This window comes from Cervus elaphus, chromosome 24, assembly GCF_910594005.1.
Source record: "Cervus elaphus chromosome 24, mCerEla1.1, whole genome shotgun sequence".
NCBI classification, from domain to species: Eukaryota; Metazoa; Chordata; class Mammalia; order Artiodactyla; family Cervidae; genus Cervus; species Cervus elaphus.
The window spans coordinates 20034049-20050870 of record NC_057838.1 but is presented as its reverse complement, the minus strand read 5'-3'; the positions used below and the strand labels follow the sequence as shown (position 1 = coordinate 20050870).

Sequence of the window (16822 nt, the reverse complement as noted above, 5' to 3'; positions counted from 1 at the left end):
TGCCACCCACCTGAGGTATACACCCCCTCATCCGTCCGAACTTCCTGGCCACCCCCCTAGTCCAGGGCCATCCCCTTTGACTGACACTGCGTGTCATTCATGTCTTCTTTGCTCCTGGATGGCAGGGTCTGTTTCGTACACACCAGATGAGTCATTTAACTTAGGGTCTTCATCCTACATGAGAAGTTATATTCTGAAGGGCTGTTCATGATAATTAGAGCTAAGAGATACAAACGCTTTGGTTTCATACAAAGTAAACATAAAGTTATAGGATTTCCATTCCTCTCACTGAAACAATCATGTGAAATAAACACGTGAAAGATTTTTCCTAACCAAGAAAGTTTGTTGAGAAAAAAAAATTTTTTTTTAATTTTTCTTAAAAAGGATGAAGTGATTTTAATAGATGAAATGGGCAAACAAGGTCCTACTCTATAGCACAGGGAACTATATTCAATATCTTACAATAACCTATAATGGAAAAGAATATGTAAAATGAAATCACTTTGCTGGACACCTTAAGCTAACACAACATTGTAAATCGACTATGCTTCAAAAACAACACAAAAGGAAAGAAATTGAGGGTCAGAGAAGTGAACTGATTCACCCAAGGTTATTCAAGTAAGTATCAGAACTAGTTCTCTGCTTCTTCTATTTCTCCACAGCAATCTCCCATGTCTCCCAAACTTTTTACTTTGTATCTCTGCTTCTTCTATTTCTCCACAGCAATCTCCCATGTCTCCCAAACTTTTTACTTTGTATTGGGGTCTAGCCAGTTAACAATGTTGTGGTAGTTTCAGGTGAGAGACAATTTTAAATGAAAATATTTCCATTCTCTTGTCATGAGTGGTTTTAATTTGAGTGGCAGCAAATGTCTAAAATACTATGAGTATGTATACTGATGGCAACGATTTCTAAAATTCCAATTTGAGGGTTATTTTAGTGATTTACAGTCTTTTTTTTTTTTTTTTTTAAAGAATCTTGCATTTTAAAAAGTTAGGAATATGTTGCTGCTAAAATACCTGCTATTTCCCCTCATTCTATTATTTCATCTTTGTGGTTAATGTATCATATCAGGTATTTTGAAGTAAAACTACTCCACCTAACTCTCTGATTTTATCTCGTTTGTCTTATTTTGTCCCGTCTCCATGCTGTTTAAAAGCTATTTTTTATTACTACCTTTTTTTTGCTATGAGCACACGAAGACATTCCTGTATTAGAAATCTTCCCCTGGAATTTCTGCCTCCATCCCCTATTAAATATAGATGCACAGCCTACTCAGTACTCTGTAATAACCTATATGGGAAAGGAATCTGAAAAAGAATTCATATATTGATATGTATACATATAACTGGACCACTTAGCTGTACACCTGTAATGAACACATTGTAAATCAACTATACCCCAATATAAAATAAAAATTAAATTTAAAAACTAAGGGACTTCCCTGGAAGTTCAGTGTTTAATACTCTGTGACTCCACTGCAAGGAGTGCAGGTTTAATGCCTGGCTGGGGAACTAAGATCTTGTGTACTCTGAGGCATGGCCAAAAATTAAAAATTAATGAATAACATTTAAATAATAATAAATACAAAATTAAAAAAAATTGAAATAGACATACAGGAAAATATCCCAGAGCTAAGGAAATCAGCCTCAGCCCTTCCCTGCTGGGAGCTGAGTCTGGCAATCCACCTATGTAGAACGCAGTGGTTGCAGGAGCCTGGGCATCTGGCTGAGGACTTGGGCAAAGGAGCCATCAGAGCATTTCTGTCCCAAGTCTGCTGACACTTCAGGGTAGGAAAATGAGTGTGGAACTGACTGAGCAGGCTGCCTCTGCTGACCCTCCCACCCTGGTTAATTCTCATCTGGTATTGAACTCACAGGTCGCCCAGGGAGTCCTTGAACGAGAATCTGTGCTCACCCTGAACATAACAGGGAAAGCTGGAGCCACCTTGGACCTCCTGGTGGAGAATATGGGGCGTGTGAACTATGGCCCGTCTATCAACGATTTCAAGGTAGGCCCAGCCTCCCTGTTGGGAGTAAGACTCAAAGGGTGACAGAACTGTGCCTAAGTCACTGGGGAAGTTTCTGTAAATCCACATAAAGACTCTCCTGCATACACTCTTTCCTTCCAGCCCTGTTCACATAGAAGTAATTTTCTGTTTTGGTTGTGCTGGGCCTTTGCTGCTGCGCACAGGCTTTCTCTAGTTGGGACAACGCTCTTGTTGCAGCGCATGGGCTTCTCGTTGCGGTGGCTTCTCTTGTTGGTGGAGCCACAGGCTCTAAGAATTATGAGCTTCAGTAGTTGCAGCTTGTGGGCTCTAGAGTACAGGGGCTCCAGAAGTCGTGGCTCATGGGCTTGGTTGCTCCGAGGCTTGTGGAATCTTCCTGGACCAGGGATTGAACCCGTGTCCCCGGCACTGGCAGGCTGATTCATATCCACTGTACCACCAGGGAATCCACATAGAAGTAATTTTTAAAAGCCCACCCCCCCCTTTGCCAAATTTGATGAGTAAATTTACCTGATTTGTTTTGCAACCTAGAAGTTGGGTTATTTTGAAGATCTGTTTTCCTCTGTAGATGATGAGAAAGTTGAGCTTTGCAAACAGAACCCTTGCATTTGAGTTCAGTCATCCTTTAGCAAGAAACAGGAGGAGGAAGCCACCGCACCATGCTTTTCCTTTGCTTAAAAAACCCACCGAGCCTGCAAAAGGCACTCCTTTGCTAACAAAGCCAACTTAGCATTTGTTCTGCTGTTTTCTGGGTGTGGACAAACTCTTGAATTTTAGAAAGCCTTTCCCTCTGCGCACTGCTCTCACCTCTCTTGGTTAGTCTGTGCCTAGGCGTCTAGTCCAAATATGTTTTTCTGATGTACATTTTGAGAGCACTGTTCAGTAAATGTTTGTTATGCTCATACTGTGTGTGTGTGCTCCATGCGGTGCTTTTGGGGGAAGGCAAGGATGTTGAGATACAGGCTGCCTCTCGGGTAGCTCACCACGTGCTAGAGGAGGGAAGGCTGCACCTCAGGAATGACGGCAACACCCACGACAGGACAGGTGTCTGGGGCTATCTCCTGACCCTCCTGGTGGCCTCTCTGAAGCAAAGCAGTGACACTCGTAGAGAACAGTCATGCAGGGGCCACTTTTGTCTCCAGTATAAAAGAAATGTCCCTGTTACCGTCCTGTGGTCAGACTAATTAATGGCCGTCCTGCTTGGCTATCATAGGCCACACTGACCCACAGAGTGACAGGGACTCTTGGGAAGTGTCTTGGTCCCCAGGACCCAGCAAAGAGCCTGGCACACAGCTGTGTGGTTAACGCTTATTGAATTACTGATTGAGCCACTGAGGCATGGTATTGAGAGGTGTCGGAGAACAAATGTGGGATCCCACTGGGATGAAAAAGTTCCCCTCATGAAAGGCTGTGAAGAGGAAGCCAGATGAGCCATGGACAAAGGCTTCCATGCAGTGTCTGGTGCCACGGACACCCCAAGCCCTTGCCCCCACCGGACAAATAGAGCACTTCAGAATGTGGGTCTCAGGCTCCCCATCATTGTCACAGACCCTTCTATCCTTTCACAGTGGGCCAAGTGTTCCTTTGCATTCTCCCCCCACCTCCATTCACTCTCCCATCCTCAAAACCATCATTTCCTCTCTTCTGGCCATGTCTCTGAACCAAACACTGAAGACTGGGGATTTGGGGTCTAAAGCTCTGGCCTCGAGCCAGATCTGTGTCACTCTGATGTACACACAGTTTGAGTTTCATGTGCTGTTGGTGTTTCATATCCCAGTGTGCTTTTCCCAGGAATTCAGGGCTGGAACACAGAGTCACGTGAAGCCTCTCTCCACCCCCATCTTTACCCGCCAGCTCATCACTCTGTTTCTCTTCTACAGGGTCTTGTTTCTAACCTGACCCTTGATTCCGAAATCCTCACCGACTGGGAGATCTTCCCGCTGGACATGGAGGACGCAGTACGCAGTCACCTGGGGACCTGGGATGGCCGTGACAGCGGCTACCACACTAAAGCCCGTGCACACAGCCCACCTACCTACACACTCCCGACCTTTTATGTGGGTAACTTCACTATTCCCAGCGGGATCTCAGACTTGCCTCAGGACACCTTCATCCAGTTTCCTGGATGGACCAAGGTATGTGTCTTCATGGAAAGTATTTGCATTTAGGCCTCAGATGTCTTCTTTTCTGTGTCTGACACAGCATCAAAAAGACTGCTAACGGTGTGCTGCATGAGACTCAGGGGAGTGGAGGGTTTTCTGTGGAAATTTATCCATTTCTCAGGAGCAGGGCCATAGCAGATCTTCAAAAATGCTGTGGTCAGCCTGAAGGTACACCATCTAGCCCATTTTCATTGACAACTTTCTTTAGCAACTTCCTCCTTCCCCTAAGAAAAATCATACCTTCTTTGAAAACTGACTAGGAAGAGCATTTCTTGTTCATACTGAAGAAAATCTGACCCAGGCAAAGGGGCAGATCTCTGGGAAGTCTGTTTTCTCTTGTTCACACCTAACTCTATACTCTCCAGACCACCCCACCTCTGTATGGGGATGCTCCCATGCCCGGGGTGCATCCACCCCTGTCTGTGGGATCCTCAGCTTCCCCCTGGCCACTTTACTGCCTGTTCATTCTCCTTTATTCTTTCACCATTGTCTTCTCTACTTCAAGTCCTATTTTCATCCTAGACGACCTTATCATGACTCAAGTTATTCATTCAACAAATATTTTAGTGGTTTCTGTTACTGAGACTGGGTCCAGCTGCTCGCCACCCTAAAGCCAATAAAGAGGTCAGGTTGCTGGAAAGGCAAGTTTGCTTTATTTATTTCAGAGGCTGGCAACACTGGGGGAGGGCAGAGTCCTGTCCACAGGCCGACTCCCCCACCACTGACAATCAGTGGGCAAGAGCTTTTCTAGGTGGAGGGAGGAGCTACATGCAGAAACAGCACAGTCAGCTCTGACAGTCCTCTTGAAATTGGTCATGCAGTGGTCTGAGCAGTGTCATCTTGATTGTCTTAAGTACAGTTAATCTTCAGCTCCAGGGTCGGTTTGTTCCCATTTCCCTGGGGCCAGTTCTCAGAATTGTGGCGCCTTATGTCATGGCTGCAGTCTGGTCCTCATGTAATTAAATTCTTCCATCTGGTGGGAGTTTCAGTGTCTACAGCACAGCTCCAAGGATGTGGCTCAGAATACTACCTATAACCATTGAGAAGAAACTAAAGGTCTTTAACTTTGCTTACTGGCTAAACCATTATCATTTTGTCCTGTTTGATTGTTTTCCTTTGCTTCTGTATTGTCCCAATTCTCTGATTAAACTGGTTAAAGTTTTCTACAGACAAAAGGCAGGCAGAGGACGTGTGGGGTTGGGGACCATAGGGTCTTGTTCCCTTTCAATCCACCCCTTTTTGACACTCTTCAAGATTAAGGAGAGACAGATACAGAGCAAGAAACGGAATAAAAGTTTTGAATAGAGAATAAAGTTAATAATAAAGTTGGCAGAGGAACTTGGTTTTAGTTCCATTTCTCTTCCAGTATTCCCCAATTCTTTGAGGCAGTGGGGTGCTGACTTCTCTGGTTCCTTTTTGCTGAAATGGGGTGCAGTCCTGCCTAATTTGGGGAATGGACACAGAGTTGGAAATAATCTCAAGTCTCAAGTTTAGCATCAGTATTTTGTATAGTGAAAACATGACCTCTGTCTGATTGTCTTGTCACAGCACCTGGATAAATGCTTAAAAATTAGCAGACATATTACGGATGAGGATAAAAATCAAAATGCATCTTTGAATTATTCCCTGAATGTATTTTCTTCTTAAGGGTTAAAGCAGATGTACAATGTATATCTAATAGGCCATAAGCCGGCTATTTGGAATACTGGAGTGGGCTGCCATTTCCTTCCCCAAGAGATCCTCCCACCCAGGGATCGAACCCAGGTCTCCCACATTGCAGGTGGATTCTTTACCATCTGAGACACCAGGGAAGCCCTGGTTAGCCTAAAGTTCAAATTAAATCATGTATAAGCCAGAATGACCCCCATACCTCATTATGTGAAAACTTCTTCTACCATTTTCCCCTTTCAATTGTAAATCTTCCCATAAAAAGCACTGATAATCAACATGTTTTTCCACTGTTGCCAGAGTGGCTCAGTTTTTGCCTGCTCTGGATCCATTAATGTCCGTCGGTGCTAGGCCGACTTCTTGTTTATATATTTATCTAGTCATCCACACTGGGAGAAAATTAATTAAACATAACAAGCATAGCAAAGTATGCTGACAGGGAAGCATTTTATAGGTCATACATTTTATTGATTATACCCAATCTTTACACATTATACATGTGTTTTAAGTAGTAAACTTAAAGGCAGCAATGATACACATCATGAGTAGTTATACTCTGTGATAACTTCATTAAACAATTTTTTCCATTCTGAACATTGGGGTCAAAAGTATGATTAGAAGAAACACAACAGCTTTCCATTAGAATTCTGTCAATTTCTTAACAGTATTTTTCTCTGAGATTCCTCAGGGGCCCTCTGGAAAACTCAAAGTTACCTAGATAAAGAAACTTATAATCTGTTATCAAAAGCAGCACAATATTCCAAAAAATGGTCTCGTAACAGAGAGAAAACCAAATTGCTGCCCTGTATCAGCTTACCATTAAAATTCATTTACCTTATTAAATTCAATCTAATTTTAATCAATCTTAAGTGTCCAAAATTCCTTTCTCATAGTACTTTGTTTTTCTTTACAAAAAAGGATACTTTCTATATCCATTTTAGTTTCTCACTAATTTTTTCCCACCCAAAAGTTATTCTCCTTTTATCCTTCAACAAAAATATCTCCAGGGAATTCCCTGGAGGTGCAGTGGTTAGGACTTCGAGCTTCCACTGCAGGGGCACAGGGTTGGTCCTTGGTGAAAACTAAGATCCCGCATGCCACACGGTGGGGCCAAAGGAAAAAAAAACAAAATCTCCATCCTTTATATTTTCTCTGGCAGACAACACATATCCTACTTGCTTTATATACTAAAATGTATCCCTTATCGTTTTTACATATTACAATTTTCAACCCTTTTAAAGCCTTAACAAAACCAAGAAACAAGTAGTTGAACTGTTATACCAGCATTTCTGATTGGCAAACTTAAGAACATATTCCATAACCTCTAAAAACATACATTTTTTTCATAGCACAATTTCTCTTTAATGTGGTACAATATGTGTATTTAATAATATGCATTTATTGTGTTTAAACCTAAGCCCTCTTTCCTTTTCTCTTTTTGTTTAAAATTGTACTGAATAACCCAAGTCTGAAGTCTCATTGTGAGCTGTGTTTGTATATCAAGGACAAGAGTTAACTTCAAGCTTTCTCCTAAGCATATTTTTGTTTCTCTCAGGGTCAGAATTGTGAAGGGAAAAAAAAAAAAAAAAGTATGTTTTCTCTAACTGCATATGCAAAAATAAATGACTGTCATCATAACCAATTTTTTTGGAGTTTGAAGAACACTTGGTGGCCACCCAGTGTTCAAAAAAATTTTTTTTTTCTGTAGTCATAGTTTCATAGCTAAAATCTTTCTAATGAATTGAACCTGAATTTTCCACTTTACAAAAGACAAGAATACCAATCACACAAACAGAATACACACTCACACACCAGAAGAAAGAACTGTCATAAATCCCCTGAAAGGATGACGGATATGGAGTCCCAAAGAAACACTTTCCAACACAAACAGTCCTCAACATCATACATACATCAGAACCAGTTGGCAAAAATGCCCAAATAGCACTTCAAGCTCAAAAGAGAAGTTATCTGGGTGCACACCCGTGGACTTACTGGGTCTGGGAGCTCCTCAACTCGTCCTGAGGCGTCCTTCCGTTCCACCAAGAAAGCACATGTTGGCGGCCAGTGCCGACCAGGGAAGAAACAGGGAGGATCCCCGAAACAAATGGTTTCGGCAGCTGGTAGGAATGTCCCCCAAACCTCCCAGGGCCTGAGAGCCATGAGCAATGGCTCCTTGAAGCCTTCCTGGCGCGTCTTCATGGTGGCGGCTTCCTTTCAGGAAAACCCCCAGCAGGCAGGTATCGCGAGAGCTCAGTCTCACGTTGCATCAAAATCTGTTAGCGAAAGTGGGTCCAGGTGCTCGGAGCTCAAGCCCAATAAGAGGCAAGGTCAGTGGAAAGGAAAGTTGGCTTTTTTTCAGATGTATGCAACCAAAGGGAGGGCAGACTCCTGTCCAAAGGCCAACTTATCCTCCTCCCACTGACAAGCAGTGAGCAAGAGCTTTTAAAGGGGATCTTCAGGGTTGTACAGGTATTAGGGAGGGGGCTACAGTCAGCTCTCACAGTCACCTTGAAATTGATCATGCAGCATTTTGGGTGTTTGTTTTGCTGCACTGCACAGCTTTTGGGATCTTAGTTCCCTGACCAGCGATTGAGCATGGGTTCCCTGTAGTGGAAGTGTGGAGTCCTAACCACTGGGCCGCCAAGAAGTCCCTGACCAGTGCCATCTTGATTATTTTAAGTACAATTAATCTTCAGATCCGGGGTCAATTTGCTCCCATTTCCCTGGGGCCAGTTCTTGGAATTGTGGCACCTTATGTCATGGCTACAGTCTGGTCTTCATGTAGTTAACTTCTTCCACCTGTATCTACAGGTTTCAGTATCTACAAGACAGCTCCAAGGATATGACTCGAATATTATCTAAAGTCCTTGAAAAGAAACTAAAGATCCTTAACTTTGCTTACTGACTTAAGTTATTATTATTTTATCCTATTTGATTGTTTTCCTTTGCTTCTGTATTTTCTCAGTTCTCTGATTAAACTTATCCTTTGGCTAAAGGTTTTCTACAGACAAAAGGCAGGCAGGGAACATGGTGGGGGGAAGGACTATAGGGTCCTGCTCCTTTTCACTACTATGTGCCCAAACTTTGTGCCAGGCACTAAGGATCCAAAAATGAAGAGAACAGGATATGGTTCTTGCTGTCTTGGAACTTAAAAGTCTGGGTGTGTGCTAGTCACTCAGTTGTGTCCAACTCTGTGACCCCACAGACTGTAGACCACCAGGGTCTTCTCCATGGGATTCTCCAGGCAAGAATACTGGAGTGGGTTGCCATTCCCTTCTTCGGGGGATCTTCCCAACCGAGGGATCAAACCCAGGTCTCCTGCATTGCAGGCAGATTCTTTACCATCTGAGCCACAAGGGAAGCCCTCTGGCTCTCATGGAACTTAAAGTCTGGCATACCCAAATCATATCATTGTTCAAATTAAATTGATAAAATTGCAGATGCAATGGATGCTAAGAGATATGGAAGCTGACAATTGGGCATTTGACCATGTTAAGGAGGTCAGGGAACATGATGGACATGTGGACATGATGCTTGACAGAGATAGAGGGGTTGAATAGGACTTAACATGGCAGAAAGGGGAGGGAAACATACGCCAGGCAGAGGAGAAAGCATATGCAAAAGTTATGTGGTTAGAGGGAAAAGTGGCCAGAATGAGACACTTAGAGAGAACTCAACTGTATGGAACACAGAGAGGAGGGAGTGTGCTTCAGAGAAGAAGCTAGAAAGTGGGTAGAGATTAGATCGGGACAGGGTATTAAACCACATTACAGTTTTATCTTTCTTTGGAGAGCCACCAAAACAGAGTGACATGGTATGGGTCGTGATGTAATGAGTTTCTGTGACCCCAGGATGGACTGGGCTCAGGGAAACTGTCTGGGAGGCTGGACCAGACTGGGTTGGTGGGAGACAAGATGGTAATGACACACTATTTGAGAGATGTTTGTAGTTAAATCCATAAAGAGGTAGTGATAGATTGGATATAGGTATTTAAAGAGAAGGACATATCAGGTGACTCTCAGGTTCTAGGCTTGCTGCTAGGAAGATGACACCATTTACTGAAAGAAGGAATTTCAAAAGAGGATTTGTGCTAGAAGAGCATGATCATGAGTTTGGATGTGGACAGTTGAGTTAGGCCATGGGGAATAGCGGAGAGAAGGTTCTCGAGGAGGCTGTTAGATTTATGGGTGGGTATTCAGAGTTGGAGGGATCTGGGCTGGGAATATATGTAAGAGATCATTTGTATACGGATTGTCATTGAAGACATGGAGTAGACAAGTTCCTCTAAGGAGAGGGGATGCAGAAGGAAGAAAGGAAGACATTGAGCTGATCTTTGAGAGACACAAACATGATGGAGAGTGAGGAGAGACCAAACAAATGGGAAGAGAACAGCATTTGTGCTGCCAAGAGGCAAGTGAGATGAAGACTGAAGCATCTCTGCTGGATTTAGCACCAGGGGTCACAGAGACCCTCAGTAAGGGCTAAGCCAGTGGAGCGAACACTGCAAGCCAAACAGCCTTCTATTGAGGACTGTAGGGGGAGGAGATGAACACATGAAAAATACAGATACTTGAAGATAAACATTCTTCTTGAGAAGTTTGAATCTGAAGGAGAAGAGGCAAAAAATACCAGGAAAAAAGCTGCAAGAGAAGATGCACATGTGAAAGTGAAAGTGAATGTTGCTCAGTCATGTCCAACTCTTTGCCAGAATACTGAAGTGGGTAGCCATTCCCTTCTCCAAGGGATCGTCCCAACCCAGGGATCCAACCCAGGTCTCCTGCATTGCAGGCAGATTATTTACCAGCTGAGCTACCAGGGAAGCCGAAGATGCACGTGGCATGTGTTTAATAAGTGCCCTTTTATAATGTTTGATTTTTACATGTTTATGGAAATATGTTTTCATTATCATTCTGTCTGAAATATTTTCTAATTTCCCTTAATATCTCTTCTTTGAACCATAAGTTATTTAAATATGCATTGTTTAATTTTCATTTTTTTTTTTTTTTTTGGCCATACTGCACAGCTTGTGGGATCTTAGTTCCCTGACCAGGGACTGAACCCAGCCCCTCAGCATTGAAAGCACACAGTCCTAAGAACTGGATCACCAAGGAATTCTCTGTGTTTTTGTTTTTGTTTTAGAAGCATTTATTTTTTTTTATTTCTAACTTAATTCTTCTATAAAACTTATGGAAGAAGGAGAAAAATCTTCCTGATCTTGGGTTAGGCAAAGACTTCTTAGACTTGACACCTAATACATAATCCTTAAAGGAAAAAATTGATGAATTAGACTTTATCAAAATTGAAAATATTTTCCCTTCAAAAGACATTATTAAGAAAATGAATATCCAAACTACAGATTGGCAGAAAATGTTTTCAACTCATATATCTGACAAAGGACTTGGTTCTAGAATATATAAAGAATTCTTATAACTCAGTAATAGAAAGATAACCAACCCACTCAAAAAATGGGCAAAGGACTTGCATGGACATTTCACCAAAGAAGATAAGTACATGAAAAGATGCTTAATGCTCAACATCATTAAGGAAGTGCAAATCAACCACAATGAAATACCACTTCACACCCACTAGAATGGCTGTAATATTAAAAGATGGACAAGAACAAATGTTGGCAAGGATGTGGAGAAATGGGAACCCTCCTACATTGCTAGTGGAAATGTAAAATGATACAAACACCTTGGAACACAGTTGGGCAGTTTCTTCAATTTCTCCTAAAATTACCATAGGATTCTTCAATTCTACTCCCAGCTGTTTCCAAGAGAAATGAAAACATGTGTCTACACAAAGACTTACATGCAAATATCCATAGTAGCATTATCAAAGTAACCAAGAGTTGGAAATAATTCAAAATGTCCATCAACTGATAAATGGAGAGAGAAACTATGGAATATCCATGCAATGGAATGATATTCTACAATAAAAAAGGGCAGACTACTGATACAGGCTACAACATGGATAAATCTGAAAAACATTATGCTAAGTAAAAGCAGCCAGTCATAAAAGACCACATATTGTGTGATCCCATTTGTCTGAATTATCCAGAAAAGGCCAATCTATACAGCCAGAAAGTAAATGAATGGCTAACTAGGACTTAGGGTGGGAATACAGAGTGACTGCAAATGGGTATGGGGTTTCTTTTTGGGGTGATGGAATTGTCCCCAGATTAAATTGTGGTGATGGTTGCAAAATCTTCTTAAATTTATTGAGACTTGGTTTATCGCCCAAGCATATATTTCCTGGTGAACATACTTCTATAATTTTAAGCTCTATGATCCTCTCTCTGGCCATATGTTTCTGTCCGTCAAAACTCTCAAGGCTCCCAGGTCTACTCTTGGATCTTGTGGATGACTTGAAACTCCACCATCAGGGCCACAGTTCTTCCCTATCCTGCCTAGACGACATCACCATTTTTTTTCCCCCTTAGGAGCCGTCAATCCACTGGCCCCCTTGCCCTTCCACTCCTTGTTCACCCTCCCTGGGACTGGGTTCACCACTGGCCTCTGCTAGTTCATCGGTAACTGAGGACCCCTGGTGTGGCCTCTCCGGCATATTCGTCCCTTCATGTCTCCAAACTCTGGAGGTCCCCAAGCTGCCCAGCAGTCCTTGGCCTCTGTCTTCCCTATCCCCAGCTGGCCTGTAACTCTAACCACCTCCCCTAAACCACCTACCTCCTCCCCACCTCCTCCACTGAGGACTCACCCTACTTGACGCTATCAAGTGAGATCCTTTGTTCCTCAGCTTCCTGTCAGACTTATCTCTCTGCCTCCACCCTCACTTCCTGCCCAGTGGCCTCTAGAAGGAAGTGTAAGCTCCAAACCCCTCCCCACCGTCTTCCTCCAGGCCGAGATCCTCTTCTCTCTCTTCCTCCTCCAGCATTTTGTCAGCTTTTCCGTCTTCTCTCCAACTCCCTGTTGCATGCAGCCCAGAAACAATATCTAGGGACGCTGGGACCCGGAAAGAAAGTATAGCCTGACCCGGAAACAAACTATAGCCTTCCCCGGATCTTCCCAGTGGATTGCGCATGCTCATTCTTCTCTCCCTCCCTCTTCCTGACCCCGCCCTTCCACCCGGTCCTCCTCTTCTCCCTCTTGGTGTCCTCTGTTCACACTTTTTCATTCTCTCTCTGTGCCCACTGGGTCTTCACAACTTCAAGACTGGCATTAACTCCTCTCTGAAACCTTCCTAGACCCTCTGTCCCCCTTGATCCCCCTAGAGCCTAGTCTGGACTCGGCACCCGTGACACTTCATCACTCAAGCTGTCTCCCCAGTTTCACCTGCTGAGCCATAAGTTTCAGCAGGGGCATTTTTTTTAAGTGCCTGGTTTATTTGGCCTCCTCCCTGGGCCTGGTTGCTCTGTTACTGCCTTCAGGTGGAAGAGGGAAATTGCTTATGTTGCTGGGTCCCTTGCAAGAAACCTCTTGGAGGTGAGTTTGGAGGTGAGTGGAGTGCAGGCCTTGCGAGGGTCCCGTTGGTGAAGAGAGGCTTGGCTGTTGCTGGGGGTATGGGACCAAGGCCCACGAGAAGACCCAACACAAACGGTGGCTTACCAGGTGGTATCAGTTCCGTGGCTTGGAGAAAGAACTTTCAAGAGATGCAAGGCATAAAGACAGCATTATCTTTCCCAGGAGTTATGAGCAGGGCTGGGGGTTCAGATGGAGCTTGACATACACGCAAAGGATGGATAGTCCTTCATCAGAATCAGAGGTTATGTCAGGGAGGGAGCTTCAAGTGAAAGAATACTAGATACAAAGGAAAAAGTAAATGGAAAAGCATAACATGTTTTGGGAGGTCAAAAGGGTTCACCTTGGCCAGGTCATGGAAATGTCACACCCAAAAGTTACTGACCCAGGCATTTTGCTCAGCACTTAAGAGACACTATCTTTATAATCATCAAAGGAGCCCCGTGTGGTAGGATGTCCTGGTAGTGTCTCCAGTTTGCAGATGAGCAGATAGAGGCTCAGAGACCTGAGTATCTGGTGTGAGGTACAGACATGCTGGTGGAAAGGCTCCCCAGCCCTAGGTCTGTCTGACTTGGAGGCCCAAGTGAAAAGGCCAGCAGCACGTACAGGGCCTCGAAGGCCAGGGGGAGCTTGTACTAATGATCCAGGCAAAAGCTCTTCACTTAGTCTGATGGGTTTTCTGCACCTTTATGCTTGAAAAGTTCATGTACAGGACTCAACTGGTGGTGCAGTGGGTAAGAATCCTCTTGCCAATGCAGGGGACACGTGTTTCATCCCTGGGAAGATTCTGTGTGCCATGGAGCAACTAAGCCTGTGAGCCACAACTACTGAGCCTGCACTCTAGAGGCCTCTGTGCTCCAAAGCAAGAGAAGCCACTACAGTGAGAAGCTCCTGGACAGTAACTAAAAGTAGCCCCCACAGCCCCCCTCGCCACAACTAGAGAAAGCCCGCACAAAGCAACCAGGAGCCAGCACAGTCAAAAGTAAAAAAAAAAAAAAGAAATTAATGTTAAAGTACATGTGCACACAATATTTATGAATGTGTCAGGGTGTTTAGAACCCAAGAAACTCATCTAATTCATATGTCTGATCAAAAACTAGCATGCAGGGGAACTAAGATCCCACATGCTGCATGGTTCAGCCAAAAATAAATGTAAAAACTGGTACACAAATCTACACAGCAGCATTACCCAGAATTATCCAAAATCAACTAAAAGGTCAAAAAACCCAAGTGCCCCTCAACTAATAGTGAATAAACAAACTATGGTCTGCCCGTTTAATGGAAAATTATTTGGCAGTATAAACAAACGAACAGGACTTTCCTGGTGGTTCAGTGGTAAAGAATCCACCTGCCAGTGCAAGAGACACGGGTTCGATCCCTGATCCGGGAAGATCCCACATGCTTCAGAGCAGCTAAGCCCATGCACCACGATTACTGAAGCCTGTGCGCCCTCGAGCCCTTTGCTCCACAAGAGAAGTCACCACAGTGAGAAGCCTACACACCACAGCTGGAAAGTAGCCCCTGCTCACCACAACTAGAGAACAGTCCACACAGCAATGAAGACCCAGCACAGCCAAAACTAAGTTTATAAATAAAAATCTTTAAAAAAAAAAAAGATAAATGAACGACATGGATGAACCTTGAAAACATGTTCCATGAAAGACACTAGTCACAAACCATATATACCATGTGATACCATGTATGTGAAATGTCTGGAACAGGCAGATCTATAGACACAGGAAAATTAGTGGTTGCCTAGAGCAGGGAAAAGGGGGTATTGAGGGAAAATGCCGGCGGGGGGGGGGGGTTGCAGATACTAAAGACTGAAGAGTTTTTCTTTGGGGTGATGGTTGGATTTCTCATTAGTAAACTAATAACCACTGAGTTGTATACTTGAAATGAGGGAGTTGTGTAGTATGTGAATTACATCTCAGTAAAGCTTTACACACACACACACACACACACACACACACACACATGAGATTTGCGAGCCTGGGTTGCCTAGGTCTGAAGGTCAGAGAACACACGTTTATCATGCCTAGGACAGAGCATGCGCGTTTTCTATTCTGTTCCTGCGAATGGTGGTCCCTGTTGCCGTGGACCGTCCAGGCCAGCTCCTGAGGTTCTGAGTGATGGGCAGATGCACTGCAGACAGATCACACACCTCCCCCCGCAGGGCACCGAGTTCTGAGTGTGGGAGGATGCGCACTTAGCAGTTCAGGGGGATGCAGAGGGGATGGACCACCCAAAGCGTGGGTGATTTCTAAGACTCTGCCCTGGGCACCAAACCTGCTCTATCCTCCAGCCGGGAGGCCCCATCCAGGCCCCTGTTCTGACCCTTTGACTTCTGCCATTCACTTGTTATAGAGAAACTACCTTGATGGGGTGAATGAAGTCACTGATAAGGAGATTCAGGAGATTAAAAAAAAAAGTCACTTCTGATTAATCGGCCGTACTTGAGCCGGATGTGGCTTTCTGGTTAAATGCCCAAACGTCAACTGGGATTTCTTTGGGAAGTTGTCTGACATGTTTTGCTTCATCCAAGAGACACAGGCCAGCGCTTTGTCTGTGTAGAACTCTCGTCCAACCACAAACTCACCACAGTGAGCATTGTTCTTCAGTGCTCCAGCTTGTCATATGGGCCAGACCTAAAACCCTTACTCTGTCTGCAGTGACGAATGTGCTGTTTATCTCTCCTTCAGATGCATGTGGATGACACCACATGAATATCCTCTGTAGACTTCCTGCATTTTTTACCACTTTGAGTTGGTCTGGGTGCCTAGCAGAGCATGGGGGTGAGAGGGGTGGGATAACTTCGGCTTTTCCTCTACCAGAATTAAGCTTTGAACATTAAGAAGCAACATAGAGGGACCTCCCTGGTGGTCCAGTGGTTAGAACTCCAAGCTTTACTGCCAGGGACACAGGTTCGATCCCTGGTCAGGGAACTAGGATCCCACATGCTGGTGACCAAAAAAAATCAACATTGAATACAGAGGAAAAGCAAGAAGCTGTAAAAGAACCATGGATAAAAGAATTTATAATGAAGCGTTGATAAATATCTTCTATTTGGAGACTCTTTTTTTGAATCTTGCTTTTGAAATTTCCAGCTCTCTAATCATTTGGTCTTTCTGGTGATCAGTCCTATACTGAGGCCTAGTCACCAGAAAGACAATGTGATTAGACGTTGGAACTTCCAGCCCATCCCTCCTCAACCTCTGGAGTTAGGGTCAGGGCCTGGAAATGGAATTCTATAAAAAAAAAACTTTAGAACAACAAGATTCAAGGAGCTTTTGGGTTGGTGAACACTTCCAGATGCTGAGAGCTTACACCTGGGCAGGAGGTGCACATGGAGACGGCCAGCAGCTCAGCCCTGCACCCCTAATACCTTGACCTGTGACTCTTTTTCATCTGGCCATTTCTGAGTTATGTCCTTTATAATAACCCCATAAATATCAGTACAGTGTTTTTCTGCATTCTGTGAGCCATTCTAGGATATTATTGAATCT

General features: G+C 43.9%; 1 protein-coding gene across 1 annotated transcript in view; it reads left to right on the top strand.

Moving 5' to 3' along the window:
- The window catches only part of GLB1 (galactosidase beta 1), a 100935-nt gene that overhangs the window by 76390 nt on the left and 7723 nt on the right, over positions 1-16822 (top strand). The window contains exons 14-15 of the mRNA XM_043886598.1: positions 1880-2011; positions 3889-4143. Of these exons, the coding sequence (XP_043742533.1) occupies positions 1880-2011; positions 3889-4143 (387 nt within the window). The remainder of the gene's footprint in view (positions 1-1879; positions 2012-3888; positions 4144-16822) is intronic.